At 47.9% G+C, this 14,407-nt stretch overlaps 1 protein-coding gene across 1 annotated transcript in view; it reads right to left on the bottom strand.

Annotated features, from left to right (window-relative positions):
* GALNT18 (polypeptide N-acetylgalactosaminyltransferase 18) overlaps window positions 1-14,407 on the bottom strand; it is a 328,258-nt gene that overhangs the window by 42,636 nt on the left and 271,215 nt on the right. The window contains exons 7-9 of the mRNA XM_004593782.3: window positions 13,622-13,807; window positions 5,822-5,959; window positions 1,185-1,280 (exon numbers count right to left, since the gene is read on the bottom strand). Coding sequence (XP_004593839.2) covers window positions 1,185-1,280; window positions 5,822-5,959; window positions 13,622-13,807 — 420 coding nt within the window. The remainder of the gene's footprint in view (window positions 1-1,184; window positions 1,281-5,821; window positions 5,960-13,621; window positions 13,808-14,407) is intronic.

The raw sequence follows: 14,407 nt of genomic DNA, 5'->3' as shown, positions 1-14,407 counted from the left end.
ATGATACACTCATAAAATAGAGTAGCACATGGTAATAAAAATGAACAAATTATAACTTCATGTAATAGCCTAGATATATCTCATGAGGACAGTGATGAAAGCAAGAAAGAGCTCAACACAATATATGCTCTTAACTATGTGAAATTCAAAACCAGGCTGCTTGCCATTGCTCTTGATCTGGATGCTCATTACATGGTTGTGGTTACTCTGTGAAATTCATTAAACTGCACATTGACATTTTACCCATTTTCTATATATATACTACACTTCAATAAACATAGTTGTCCACTCAACAAGCCCACTGTAACAATGAAGAAAGAGTTGGACAGTGTGAGGATATCTGCTGACCTACCATTAACCAGTCAGCATTACAACAACTTAGCCCAGCAAAAGGTCAAGGTGGTAGGATCGCCATGAACGATTGCCTGGAAGTCTTACTACCCATACGCCCGGTACAGACACAAAAAGAAACTATTCAGTCTTATGTTTAGTCAGGGAATGATTCTTTCAAACACAGCATGACAATTGCACAAATACACATATCTTCAAATCCTTTGAAAATCATTGTGCTGTTCTGGTGTTCAGATAAACTCTGGACATGTTATCAACCCAGAGCATGTCACCTGTGACGTTCTTGGCCAAAAACGGTCTGTTGTGTGAGCAAGTAGATCATTTCTCTTGCCTGTTGTAGCATTTTCTTTGGGCATCTGAGGTTGGACTACGAATGGGGAATTTTTAAGGCAACATTCTTTACCTCAAGAAAGTCCTAAGAGTTGGAACTGGATCCTATAGTTATGATTTTAGCCCTAGCATCGACCTACTCTAGGGGTCTGCCCAAGGACCCTCACACCACATTCTGCAGAGACTCTGACATCAGGAAACCTGGGGAGTCCCTAGACTCCTTCCCACTTGGGAAACGCTAGAACCAGGCCTGAGATTCACTGAATGTGTTCCCATAGGAGGCTTCAGAAATGTGCTCCTTCTTTTCTCTGCACTCCTGGAGCCCTGGAATCCTTGCATTCACCCCCACAACCTCCTCACAGGCAGGGCAGGTACAACTATTTCTGCTCAGAAGGAGACTTTCTAATGAAAAGCACAGAGGCCCGCACCCTGACCACCATGACGAGATTCAGCTCTTCTTCCCCACTCCACATTCACATGTACTCCCAGAAGAGGGGACTCACCTGAGGAGTCATTCCATGGCAGATGTACATGATGGGAGCATTCTCTGTGTCTGGGCCCTGGTCAAGACACAAGTCAGTCTTCAGGGAATTCTGCAGCTGAACATCAGAGAGGGCATGGGCACACCAAACAGAAAGGAAGAAGAAAAGTAAGTGTATTAACCAGGAGACGTGACCATCCCACTGAGACTCTATGATCAACGCAAAGTCTCTTGACACAGTGGAACCAAGCAGCACCAGCTTTTCCCTTCACCTAGAGATGTTAAAGGGAGACTGAAATACTTGTATCTCATTAAACAGAGAGCTAGGGTTTAGAAGCCATTATAGTCTGGGTACAGATAAGAGAAACATACCAAATGAGGGTAGGGTCCTCATTTCCTCTCCTTTCCAGTCTATTTTCTGCATATGCATTACGCTTCAATCAAAACGTACATAAAAACAGTCACTCGTTCAAAGTGATATGCCACCATAATAACGAAGAATGAGTTGCAACTCTGGATGGTATCCCATAACTGCAGGTAACCAGCCAATGATGTCTCCACAACTTAGCCCACAAAGAGCCCACATGTAATGGGCAATCACCTGGAAGTCTCATTACTCACACACAAGGACTCTCTCTCTCTCTCTCTCCACACACACACACACACACACACACACACACACACACGCGGCATAACATTTTTCAAGAGTGCCTGAGAGGGACCAGGGCAGTGGAATAACAGGCTAATCTTCCACCTACAGCACCAGCATCCCATATGGGTGCCAGCTCATGTCCTGGCAGTTTCAGTTCCCATCCAGCTCTCTGCTTACCTCCTGGGAAAGTAACAGTGGATGGCCCTTGTATCCACATGGGAGACCCAGAAAGAAGCTCCTGGGTTCTCCTCCAGATCAACTCAGTCCCAGCCATTGTGGCTCCTGGGGAGTAAACCAATGAATGCAAGACTCTCTCTGTCTCTCCCTTCATTTCTGTAAAACTTGTCTTTCACATATATTTTAAATAGTGCCTGAGAGAAGTTCTTCCCTTAGAAAGCCTTGGGGAATGGGCAACATGTTAGGTGTTTTTAGCCCTGGAAGGTGTCGTGGGACCAGACCCTCTGTGTCTCCTGCAGATCCAGCATGGACTTGGCTAGGCCCCATGGTACCCACTTGCAGAGGGTCTCCGGAACTAGAAGTCTGGGGAATGTGAGAGGAGAGGGCTAGAATAGGAGCAGAAGACTGCAGTGTCTCCTACACTAAACTCTAGCTTCATGGACAGAGTTATGGCAGTTAAACATTATTGGGTAACAGCACAAAAATTCAAGCTCCCCCTTTCTGGCTAAAGCCCACTGGACAAGACAGGCTATGGCCATGTAGTCTGGCTCATAAGCCGAAGATTAGGAGACCACGGAGGGCACTGGCCGAGAGTTTCAGGAGAAATTGATCATTCCCTTTGTCTTCCTCTCTTTCTGGAATTTGACCATCCCATCATCCTTTCATCCTGGATCAGGATCTAAATGAAACCCAGGAACTGTGGGCAGTGGGTGGTGGGTACTAGATCATGAAGCCATTGAGACTCAAGGGAGGGGACCTGTTGGATCCTGTGCAAGTTGTGATCTAGGATGAGGTGAAGCACAAGGCAGGCAGAATTAGAGATGAGAGAGGCCACTCTGTCCCCACTGTGGCTCTTGTGGCCTCCTGGGTCAAGTGCCCACAGGCCAGCTGTACTTCATCTCCTTGTGCTCAGAGTGTTTGTGGGTTCTTCATACCATTCCCATCTTAACTTGAACCAGCTAAACTGTAGTTTTCTTCCTAGCAACTCAACAATCCTGACTAGAGCAGGAGCCTGCAGGCCAGAATCTAGGGAGACAAAGGCCACAGGTGAGAGAGGAGGCAGAATGGATACAGACAGGACTACTGCGTTTCTGATGGACTGCAGCACAAAAGTAAGGCTTGGCTTCCCCTGAGTTCTTGATGGCAGCCTCTGGGCGAAGCGGTAGGTATCTTCTCACAAAGGCACCCCTGTGTCATCTCTCCTCCTGCTTGACAGCAGGTGGTCTATTGAAGTGGTTGGGAAACATAGGTTGGGCTGGTATCCTGGCTCCCATCGTGTGGTCCTGGACAAAGTCATGTAACTCCTTCCTGTCTATTGTCCTGCCTGTGAAATAGGGATAAGAATAGTGCCTGTCTCACAGGGCTACTATGGGGATTAAGTGAAACAGCATCTACAATTGCTTAGCACAGGGACCTGGCAACAGTGCATGTGTAGTTCTTAGCTGCTGTTACTCCTGCAGCCTTTTCTTAAAGGAGCCATTCATGGAACCTACTAGTAGATTAATGAGTTACAGACAGAAAGTGTCAGAAATTATTTGACCTGCACAATGCAATTTGGACATGGGTTTGAACAGGCAAGGTAAGAAGAAACTGTGCCCTTGAAAAGTTATCTGGTGTCTCCCATTTAAAATAAAAGCAATTACCCAAGAGGTTTTTCAGACTGTGTGAATCCTCTTGTTCTTGCAGCTGCCACTTGCTTTGCCCATCTACACCCTGCCATCCCCCTTAGGAGTTCATTATGCTCTTCAATAAGCAGCACATCTCTGCTCAGGTCAGAGCCCAGGGGCTGACACTGTGGTGGGGGAAGAGGAGCTTGCTGGGCCCTGAACGAGGCCTGGCAGATGAAAATGAATTGGGTCAGAAAGCTCCATCCAGCCAAGGGATGGCTAGCACAGCTTAGCCCTCTAGGATGGAGAGTGGACAGCTCTGGCATTACAGGGAAAACAGTCTGGCTACTGGGTTGATTGTGATTGTGATCACGAGGCTGTATGTGCCATTTACTTTCTGACTAAGCAACCACTTCCAGGACTAGCATCGTTGAGCTATATAATAAACCTAGTGTGAAATGTGCGTGAGGCCCTTGCTCTCAAAGGATGGGGATGTTTTTAGCCAAGAAAATGATACGATGGCCACACATGTACATGTCCACTGCTACTACTCTCTCTACTTGTCTTAGTGAGCTTGGTGGATCCTGCCTAGCTCCAGCCTACAGCTTGCTGAGAACACGAGTCCAGAAGCTTGTCTTGACTCTCATAGCATTCAAGCCACCAGTTTCTCTGGAGCTACAGCAGCAAAACCATCCTTTGGGGACTGGATCCACTAGTGGTACAGCTGCACCTACAGTTGGGGGAAGGTGCCCAGAAAGCAGTGTTTTCAGGATGCATCTTTGAGGCAGAGGGCCTGGTGGGCTGATAACCGTGCAATGTGTTATTGTGGGGACAGCAGGATCTTAGGCCCTAGCTAGCAGCTGGGGAATACCAGCTATGATTGTCTCTTGGCTTGCAAATTGTATGAGCCTGAAAAGTGGAGATGCAGGAAGACACTGGGCAGTTCTGTTGGAGAGATGTGTTGGGCATGCCATAGAACACTCATGGGAGAATACAACTCCCTCTTCAGGCTGGCTTCCTGGAAAACAGAGATTGCCTGACTAGGGTGTGGAAGGTTCTGGGATTCCAACTCTGTTTCTTCTAGAATCCCAGGATGTTAGGATAGGAAGTGCCATCAGTAGTAGTGGGCCCAACTCCTCAGCAAGGGCTCTGCTTGCTCCCAGGCAAATGTTCTGTGTTCAGTATCTCCTGCCAGGAGAGGCATTGAGCTCAGCCCTGACCACAGGACAATGTAAGGATGCAGCCTCGGTTCCTTCTTCTGGTTTTCAGAAAAAGTCTGAGGGGGAACACTCTCCAAAGCCTGCACCCAGGAGGCTGTGGCAGGCCCTGTTTCACTGCTGCTTCTCTGTGTGAATTCAGGCAAATGACTTCTGCTTCTGTCTCCTCATCCGAGCAACCCACGGACCTGCCTCAAGGGCTCAGCTGCCCCAGAGAAGATGGTATGTTCAGATCACAAGCACCAAGCAGGTGAGAGAGCTACAGCTTGAACCGTTATCATTGAAGCATCCTATGAGCTGCAGGGACCTGGGAAAACTGGGCAAGTTTATCATGCTTATAGTATTTCAACCTTAGAAAATACCTTATATGCCTTAGACTTTCTGCTACTTTGAGAGGACAGCATTACTTGACCCATTTAATAGATCAAGAAGTTGAGATCCAAATATATGACCTGAACAAGATCTGAACTAGACCTATCCAACTCCAAACCCTTCTCTCTGCCACCTACCTAGAAGAACTGCTCTGTGCTGATCCACAGGGGGACTCATATGTCCGTGAAGAGGCAGCATCTCTTGAGGCTCCACCTCTCAGAACTCCTTTCAGGGTGGTGCCATACGTGCCATCAGCTGCTGGGTGGGTTGGGAGAGCCATTGAGATGGTCCATGGAACCACAGGGCCCCTCTGGGAGAAGAGCTAGTGTTTGTTGTGCTACTTTGCATTCTGCTTGTATTTCACTGTATGTTTTTATCAAGTAAAATATGCAGATTTGGGGCCAGGGCGAAAGTGTTTCAGACAACAAAGGAGAGAAAAGAACCTCTCTCAAGGCACTGGGGCAATTCAGGTGTGGAAGCGAAGGCTGGCTGCAAGTCCAGGTACTGGTGTTCAGTCCCCAGGTTTGCCACAGGTCCCAGGCAGGTGGCCTGAGAGCTATTCCCTACCTTCCCTTTCCTCTGCAAGTCTGGTGTTCTGTGTCAGAATGGCAGCACGAGGAGGCAGGCTGCTTACCACCCCGTAGGCGATGATGTCTGAGTACATCCTCATCTCTGGGTACACGCTGACCAGGTACCACCGGAAGGTCTTGCACTGCAGCTGCTTCCGCAGAGCCTTCCTGGCACTGATATCCCCGATGTCGATCCCTGAGTCCTGTGCCGGGAAGCAGAGGCAGAGATGTGGCCGCCAGCAAATTGCAAGTTCTCTCCAGACTCTACCTTGGTGTGGCCTGGATTCCCCCGCAATCCATGTATAGGGAGTGAACTCAACCCATGCATACATTAGCCCCATGGCAGCCTTGCTGGGACTCTGAAACATGAGAACAGCATGAATGGGTTTGCCAGCAAAAGCCACAGGGAAACAAAGATGCCAAGTTCTTAGATTTGTTCTAAATACCAGCAAAAGCTGCAGTCTGGGTACAGATGAATGAGTGCAGTGTGAGTAAGACTTTTCTCTACTTCAAGAGGCAAGTGGAGAGATTCTGAGCTATGGAGGGAGAGGGACAGAAAGGGGAAAGAGGTGATGATGAGATGATCCTAATCCTAAACTGTTCCTAGGAATCATAGCAACTAAGCCATGTCATGCTGTTGACTGGCAAGGCTATGTTCTTTATGCCTCTGTGGTTTCATTTATTTCCTTCCACACATATGCACCTGTATCATCCTGGTTAAACCTATAACACTACAGGATCTTCAGCCACAGATGAGGAGTTGAGACAGAGGTTCAGGAGCCAATTTAGTAACTCAGCTGAAGCGTCACAGCTAATGCAAGGTGCAGCGGATCTGAACGCAATAATCGTACCCTATGTAAACAGAGTACCTTACCCTTCTGTCTTCTGAGATTATGTCCTCCATAAGACTCTCTCTTGAAGGGTACTAGTGCAGGAAGGACTTGGGTCTCTCTCTTCCCAAGAACGTCAGGAAGGAGGCCCCTGGGACACTGGAGCAGCAGCAGTAGACTAGCACTGGAGACAGGATTGTGAGCATGAGTGAGGGGGACAGAGATGCTTCCTGTGTCTGTTGCGGTCCTAGAGCAGGGTAGAGGACACTGAGAATTCCAAGGCATGCACAAGCTGCTGAACAGGGTACAGAATGGGCTGAGAAGGAGCTGGGTGTCAGATGGAGACATGGTAACATCTCAGAGGAAGACACCAGGTGAGCTGGAGCCAGAGACTTGTGGAGCAGGTGGGGTCCCAAGAGACTCAGCTCAGAGCAATGGCAGGTGAAATGAAGGAGGTAGAGTTCTCTTCCCTCACGCTATAGCCCACGTGTTGCCTGGGAGAGTCCCCAGATCTGGCATCAACTGCAGGGATCTTGACACTGGGGCCGGGTAGATCAGAAAATTGATAGTTTCAGTCTAACAAGTTTGAGAAACACCACACAAATGGCTACATTTGTGTGGACATGATTAGAAGCTCCTGGCATCAGACTGGGGCTGGGGGTCAAAGACGATTTAGATTTAGAAATAGAGTTATTTTTGTCCAGCAGAGTTCAGGTAATTCAAACATCTGAACCTACAAACAGCTTAAGGTTAAAGTCCCAGGCTCCCTGGGGAACAATTCCAGCCAGGACCCACCTTCTTTGTACTTCCTAATGGCCCATTTGTCTGCTACCTAACTGCTGCCCAGGGTCTTTTTCTGGCTGGACTCTGCTCCTTAATGTTAGGAAGCCTGGGACTGATTTCTGAGTTCCTAGATCTGGGACCATGCCTCAATGGTACTGATGAGACAAGTTGTGAGGCAGTGAATGCAGGAAGTGGTGTTAACTGGGACCAGCCCCCAGCTCCCACCTCAAGAGATCTGCAGGTATTAACCCTTTGCATCTCTCTATACTTTCTCCTTCTATGGCACGCTGCTGCCCTGGAGCTGCATATTCCTCTCTCTTCCTGCAGTAAGTCCCTTTCCATGACTACTGATTAACAGTGTATCTCACTTTGTATGGGTCCATGAGAAGAACCTGTCTTGGGAAGACCTCGTATTTTTCTACAATTCTGAGTTCCCATGGGACACCTTCCTAAACTTAGGATCAGATAAAAGTTAGTCTTTCTTATGATCTTATGATCTAAGAAAAGATGAGAGACACATGAGCCATCAGGTAGCCTCATCTAGTTGAACTACAGGAAGCTCAAGAACCAGTCTTCAGCTCAGCTTTTATTTCTGATAGCAGGTCCCTTCTCTTTTCTATGTAAGAATTGGTTTTGACCTTCGTTGTGGTTCAACACCCCCACTCTGGTGTTTGTTATGAGTTGCACTGCCTTTCTTCAGGGCACATGGCATACAATGAGAAATAAGCAGGCCTCCTCAGAGGTCACTGCGGCCCCTATCATCAGAAAACAATAGATACATCTTCCTCTCCTGCCAAACAGTGCGGTGGCTGGAACAGTGTCCTTCTCCAAGACCGGTGCCCACCAGAGCCTCTGCAGGTGACTTGGTTTGAAAGCAGAGTCATAGCAGATAGAAGTGGTTCAAAGTCTCAGGATGAAGTCTTTCTGGATTTAGGGTGAGTCCTAAATCCAATGATTGATACTTTTTAAATGAAGAGAGAAGGGTATTTGAGCACACAGACACGGAGTGGGGAAGACCACATGAGAGAAGCGAAGGTGGAACTAATGCATCCACAAGCAGAGGGAGACAGGAAGCCACTGAAGCTGGATGAAGAAGGGAAGGATTATTCCCTACAGCAGTTGGCAGGAGCATGGCCCTTTGGATGGTAGGGTTTGAAGTCTGTTGTAATTTGTCTTAGCAGTCCTCAGAAGCAAATAAGCCAAGCCACATCAAAGGCACCTAGTTCTCCTGCCACATAGTCATGCAATTCCTGGCAGCCAAATCTAAAGAAATGCTGTCACCCAGGCACTTACATAAGCTTCCCTGGCACCTTGCCTGTCTTTGGACAAGAGATGTGGGACTAGCCTGGAGTTACTGAATGTGGCTTTAAGGAAATATTTGAAGTTTTGCTGCAAGCAGATTGCCTTGCTGTTTACCAATACATCCAAGTAGAAGGATCCAAATGCTGGAGGCTTCTTTGGTTTTTCATAAGCTTGGGCTGGAATATTATGAAAGAGCACATGAGAAGGCCAGCTCTGTTCCATGCACAGACTGGAGAAGGACTCAGTTTAGCAGGAAAAAAGTGGAGGGTGACTGCCAGTAAAGGCATTTGAAAGCATGGGTGGGGGAAGAGATTGCATAGGGTATAAACAAGAATATCGACAGGAATTCACCTGTACCTAGCACTTTCTAGTTGTCAAGGACTGATTAAACAACATATGAACCTAGTGGGTTACTCTGGGCAGCCACCTGGGCAGGGGTAAAGAGCTCCAGCTTTGCATTTGCACCTGGGATACTGCAGGTGAAAGGCAGAGTGAGTTAGTAATGAACAACCCTGAGCAAAGGGTATGAGTGGGCAGGGCACTACCACATCCAGAGCAGCTGGTAAACCTCTTTCCTGGGGCAAACAGGAGAGCAGGAGGCAGCCACATCTCTGCCCTCCTCTTTCTTCTTCAGTGCTCCTTTACCAAGTGCTGCTTCTGATGTGTCACGCTGTGTCCTAAGCACCATGCATACAAACAAGGATGTGTAAGGGTGGCTCCAAAGGAGACAGACACACAGATACCCCTCACAGTGTGAAGCGCAGATGGAAACAGAGAGGAAGGAGGCCCTGGGCCATCTCACAGTGTGGGACAGCTGGGGCGGTCAGAGGGAAGGAGGCAGGCAGGCAGTCAAAGAATGCTTCTTGGAGTAGGTTATGCTAGAGGTGAGTTTATAAAGATGAGCATGATTAGCTAAATTTGTGTAGGTCAGCTTTGCGCTCCCTTAAACCTCACCTGGAGAACTTTTCAGATTCTGGCATCACCACAGATGTACTGCTCCATACGTATGAGGGTGAGACCCAGATCTTTGGATTTTTAAATTTTTATTTATTTTAATTGTTTCTGAAAGTGTGTGTGTGTATGAGACAGAGAGATCTGTTAACCCATTTCCTAAATTCTTACAACAGAGAGAGTTGGGCTTGGCCAAAACCAGGAGTCTGGGGCCCGGCGGCGTGGCCTAGCGGCTAAAGTCCTCGCCTTGAACGCGCCGGGATCCCATATGGGTGCCGGTTCTATTCCCGGCAGCTCCACTTCCCATCCAGCTCCCTGCTTGTGGCCTGGGAAGGCAGTCAAGGATGGCCTAATGCTTTGGGACCCTGCACCCGCATGGGAGACCCAGGGGGAGGTTCCTGGTTCCCGGCTTCAGATCGGCCAGCACACCGGCCCGTTGCGGCTCACTTGGGGAGCGAATCATCGGACGGAAGATCTTCCTCTCTGTCTCTCCTCTCTGTATATCTGACTTTGTAATAAAGTGAATAAATCTTTTAAAAAAATCAATTAATAAAAAAAAAAACCAGGAGTCTGAAACTTCATCTGGGTCTCCTATTTAGCTAGCTGAGGCTCAGCTACCTAAACCATCATCTGCTGCCTCCTGCGATGTACATGAGCAAGAAGCTGGATAAGAAGCAGAGGAACTGGGACTTGAACCAGGCACTGCCATTTGAATTCAGGCACGTAAGCAGTGTCTTAACTGTTGTACCAATTTCCCCTTCCCCACATCAGGGTCTTTTGCCAGCTCTCCAAGCCATGCTGGGGCAGTAGTTTAGACGTCTACTCTTAGGACCCACTGACCAGTGGAGAAAGGGTTCCACAAGAGGCTAAGCAGAGTGAGGCTTCACTGAGCTCTTACTGTGTCTCTGCCTGGTTCCAGGTTTGGTGACATAAATATGAATAACACAATCTGTCTCAGTGAGTCATGGTCAAGGTAGAAGCTCTCAGTTCTGGGTGGGTATTAGAATCCCCAAGGAACTTTCCAGAAATGGATTCTAAGGCCCTGCCCAAAGCAACAAAGCCATAATCTCAGGAGAGGAAAAAAATTTCAGATGCCAGAGCATTCTTTTACATATTGGCTGTGCTGTGACAGACTCCTGTACAGGAAGAGGGCTGACTTCCCAGAATAGGGGTTGCCAGAGCTGAGTCTACTAGAAGAGAGAGGTGTGTGTGTGTGTGTGTGTGTGTACGTGTGTGCGCTGCGAGGAGGCTGGGAGAGACAGTGTTAAGGAGGAGGGTGGCAGTGGGGAATTCCACACGGAGAGAATAGAATGAACAAACAGGGTGAGAGACAGCAGAACATGGGCAGCTCCCATAGGATGTGTGGTAGATGTGGATTCCAAAATAAGGAGTAAGGGAAGAGAGCCCGGAGATGCAGGCAGAGGTGAGAGCCTGGGCACTTTGGATGCTCACCAAACACTGGACACTGTACTTGGTTTTGTACTCAGGGGAGCCAGGCAATGCTTTCAAACAGGGAAACAGGGCAGTGGCACGAGTGCTTGTAATGAATTAGCAGGTGGTAACTTGGGGATTCTGAAGGCATGTTTGAAGAGGGTATTAATATAAGCAGGAAACTAGGTGGAGGCTGTTGAGAGAGACATACAGGACCTGGGCATAGATGTGAGAGAAAGGAAGTGCTTGGTGTCTGATGAAATGGGGGATGGGGGAAGAGCATCAAAGAACCAAGCTCAGTTCCAAGTTCATATTGGCAGATGGTGGCACCATGAGAGAGAAGAGAACAGGAGCAGAATCTGGGGCCAAGATGTGCTCAGCTGGGTAAGATCTAGTCTGAGTGCCAGGGGGAACACCGCAGAGGAGACATCAGTTAGCAGCTGGAGCTGCAAGTCTGAGAGCAAAGGCAGAAGGCAGAGTTAGAGAGATGTGTTAGGAAGTCGTCAACATATGGGTTGCAGTGGAGCCCCAGAGCAGAATAGATTACCCAAGGGACTGTGTGTAATGAGAACAACCGGACAAGTGTGGGTCCCCAGGAGCACAGAGCACCCAGTGGGGATAAGAGGAGCCCACTGGGAGCTGGGAGCAAGCCAAGAGATGAGGACATTCTAGAATGTGGAGTGGCGCAGCCATGGCACTATCAAGTTTCAAGGAAAAGGTGGATTTCTGTAGGTTAAAGCCTTTAAAGCACCCATTACATTAGGCAGTGCGAAGGCTCAAGTTGACTCTGGCAGCGGCAGTTTTGAATACCTGAACGTGACTTGAGAAATGAATGAGAGGTGACAAATTGTTAGCTTTGCAAAAATTTGTTGAGTGAGAGAAGAGGGAGTATGGACACAGAGGGAACCAGGGCATCCTCTCTGCCCGAGGCCTTGTCTTGGACACTTACAGCTCTCATTCGTCTGCTCTTCACCCCCCACCCCGCCCACTCCAAACCTATCACCACTTGATTTGGTTTGAATTACTCTCTTGAAGAGTCACAGGTAGGTACTGAGTTTTATCATTTTCCAATTACTTTTCCTCACCATTCATGGGATCGTTGTCCATTTCAGCATTTGTCAATTGCAATGAGGGCTATAGGAGAAGATTTTGGAGAACTGAGAGACGTGTGCGTGTGTGTGGGGGGGTGGGTAGGGGGGAAGGAGCATAGACAGGACTCAAATCCTAGGTGGAACCTGGAGACATGATGCTTCACTGGTGAGCTCCTGGGGAGTTAATCAAGTGTTCTTAGTATTTTTGTCACCAAGGACACTCCCAGCAGGGCTCAGCAATCTGAAACAGACACTGTGATTCAATACCACAGGGACAGAGGAAGCCAGAAGGCACAGAAGGCACTATAGTTTCCCTAGGAACAATCTTATTGGCTGGATGCGATCCTGAGGCTGCTTCATTGTGGTAAACTGTCCTCTGGCTCTTTGCTTTTCTCTCAACTGCTAAAAACTCATGGATTATAGGTGCTGCAATCCAACCTAAGTGCCATTCTCCATGTCAGTAACAGCAGAGAATAAGGAGGTTGTTAAAAACACATGCCACCCATGGCCCAGGTTACTTTATCAATCATTTAGACATGGCAAAGCAGCTTGGTGGAACATTCACAGAACTTGGAATTTACATGGACACTTAAAGCAAAGATCAATCATTTCATAGAAATAGAGCAAAGGCTTTCTAAAGGACTCAAGGGAAGGCTAGGTACCTGGAGAAAAGAAAGAGGTCATGTAGTCAAAGGCTCTATTCCACGCAAAATGCAGTGTAAGTCATGAACTCCAGGTACACAACAAGCTGCTAAGCGGAGGCTCTGTGGCCAACCTCTGCTTGGTTTTTCCGATTCAGCAGCCCGAGGTCATCTCCATAGCAGCTGTGGCAAGGCTGAGCAAAGTTACTGGAAAAAACATGACTTTTTCTCTTGAATTTCTTAAGTGTAGGTGGACAGAGAAATCACGAGGAGTAGAAGGCAATAATGAAGTTCTATGATGAGAAGCAGCCTGGACAATGTCCACAGTCTTTGCTTTCTCTGATGGAGGCCCCTGTGGGAGTGCATCTCAGCCCCATCTGTGTGGTTTGAGAAAGCCTTGTGGGATAAGGCTCTTCCTCATTGTTCCAGTCAAATTTAATGGGGAAGATTCAGTGTCATCTATAGGGAGGATCAGGAACATTTTGTGAAGTTCAATCATGGCTGATATATTTGTATTCCAAGATTAGGAAACACCTAATATCAGAGAATGAAGGATGTGGGAACATGAGGGAAACTTGGAGCTACTTGGTCCAACTTGCTTGTCTACAGTGAAGTTACAAAGGTTAGAAGTTCTTATGCCAGGATGCTGTCCGGGCATGGAGGAGAGCTGTGGAATAGCTTAGAGCTTCTTAATCAGCCCTTTCACATGTGGTAGGCTTTGAGGGACAAAGTTCCCTCTACTGTGAATCAAACAAGACTGGTGGAAGAAGATTTTAATCTCATGACTTTTTCCTCCCGCCAAACCCAATAAACCCATCCCCAGAGGGACACCGTACCTCTTGGGGTATGTTCCATGCCATGTAGACATGGCTTTTAAATTCATCCATCCAGACTTCAGCCACCCTGAGGGCATTCCTGCGGACATGGGCGGTGAGGTCCTCTGTGTAGGGTTTGTGGGCTCGCTCGATGTGGGCAATCCGTGAACAGGGCAGGACCTCCACACTCCCGCCACATTGCCACACCTGCAGAAGACACAGAATCACTTGTCAGTGTCCACACCTGATTGTGTGCAGTGAAAGCAGGTCACTGGTGGCCAGCCAACACGGCCATGGAGAGATCCAGATCTCTTCATCTTGTCTTCCAAGTCCACTGCATAAAAGGAAACGAGCTCTATCTGATATGTACCTCTGCAGCAGAGTGGTTGTTAAGTCATACATGCACAGCTTGGTGCTTACTGCTAAGTCTTTCACAGAAAGCAACTCAGGTACCTGCTTCCTCCATCCATAAACTCTACCCTGTCAAAAAAAGAGACCTGAGATTTTGTAATCAACATCCATATTAGCTTTGCCTTTGAGGGAGAAACTACTGATAAACTTGACTCATGCAGAGAAGTCCAGATGGACCACACAGTTCTGGGCAAGGATTAGTGATGGCCACAGAAAAACAGGCAGACACCCTTCTCCTGGCCTGGGTCCTCGATCCAGATGTTCCACTTTCCAGTGTAGGCAGGGATGCCAAAAAGAGAAGGATATTAAACTGCTCATCAACCTTCATGAAAAGGATGTTGAGCTGGAAGTGATCTGATTTTGCAAGACAATGAAAAGCGAATTTGCATCCTGATG

This window comes from Ochotona princeps, chromosome 4, assembly GCF_030435755.1.
Source record: "Ochotona princeps isolate mOchPri1 chromosome 4, mOchPri1.hap1, whole genome shotgun sequence".
Lineage (NCBI taxonomy): Eukaryota > Metazoa > Chordata > Mammalia > Lagomorpha > Ochotonidae > Ochotona > Ochotona princeps.
The sequence above is the reverse complement of the archived record's forward strand: the minus strand, read 5'-3'. Positions and strand labels throughout refer to the sequence as shown.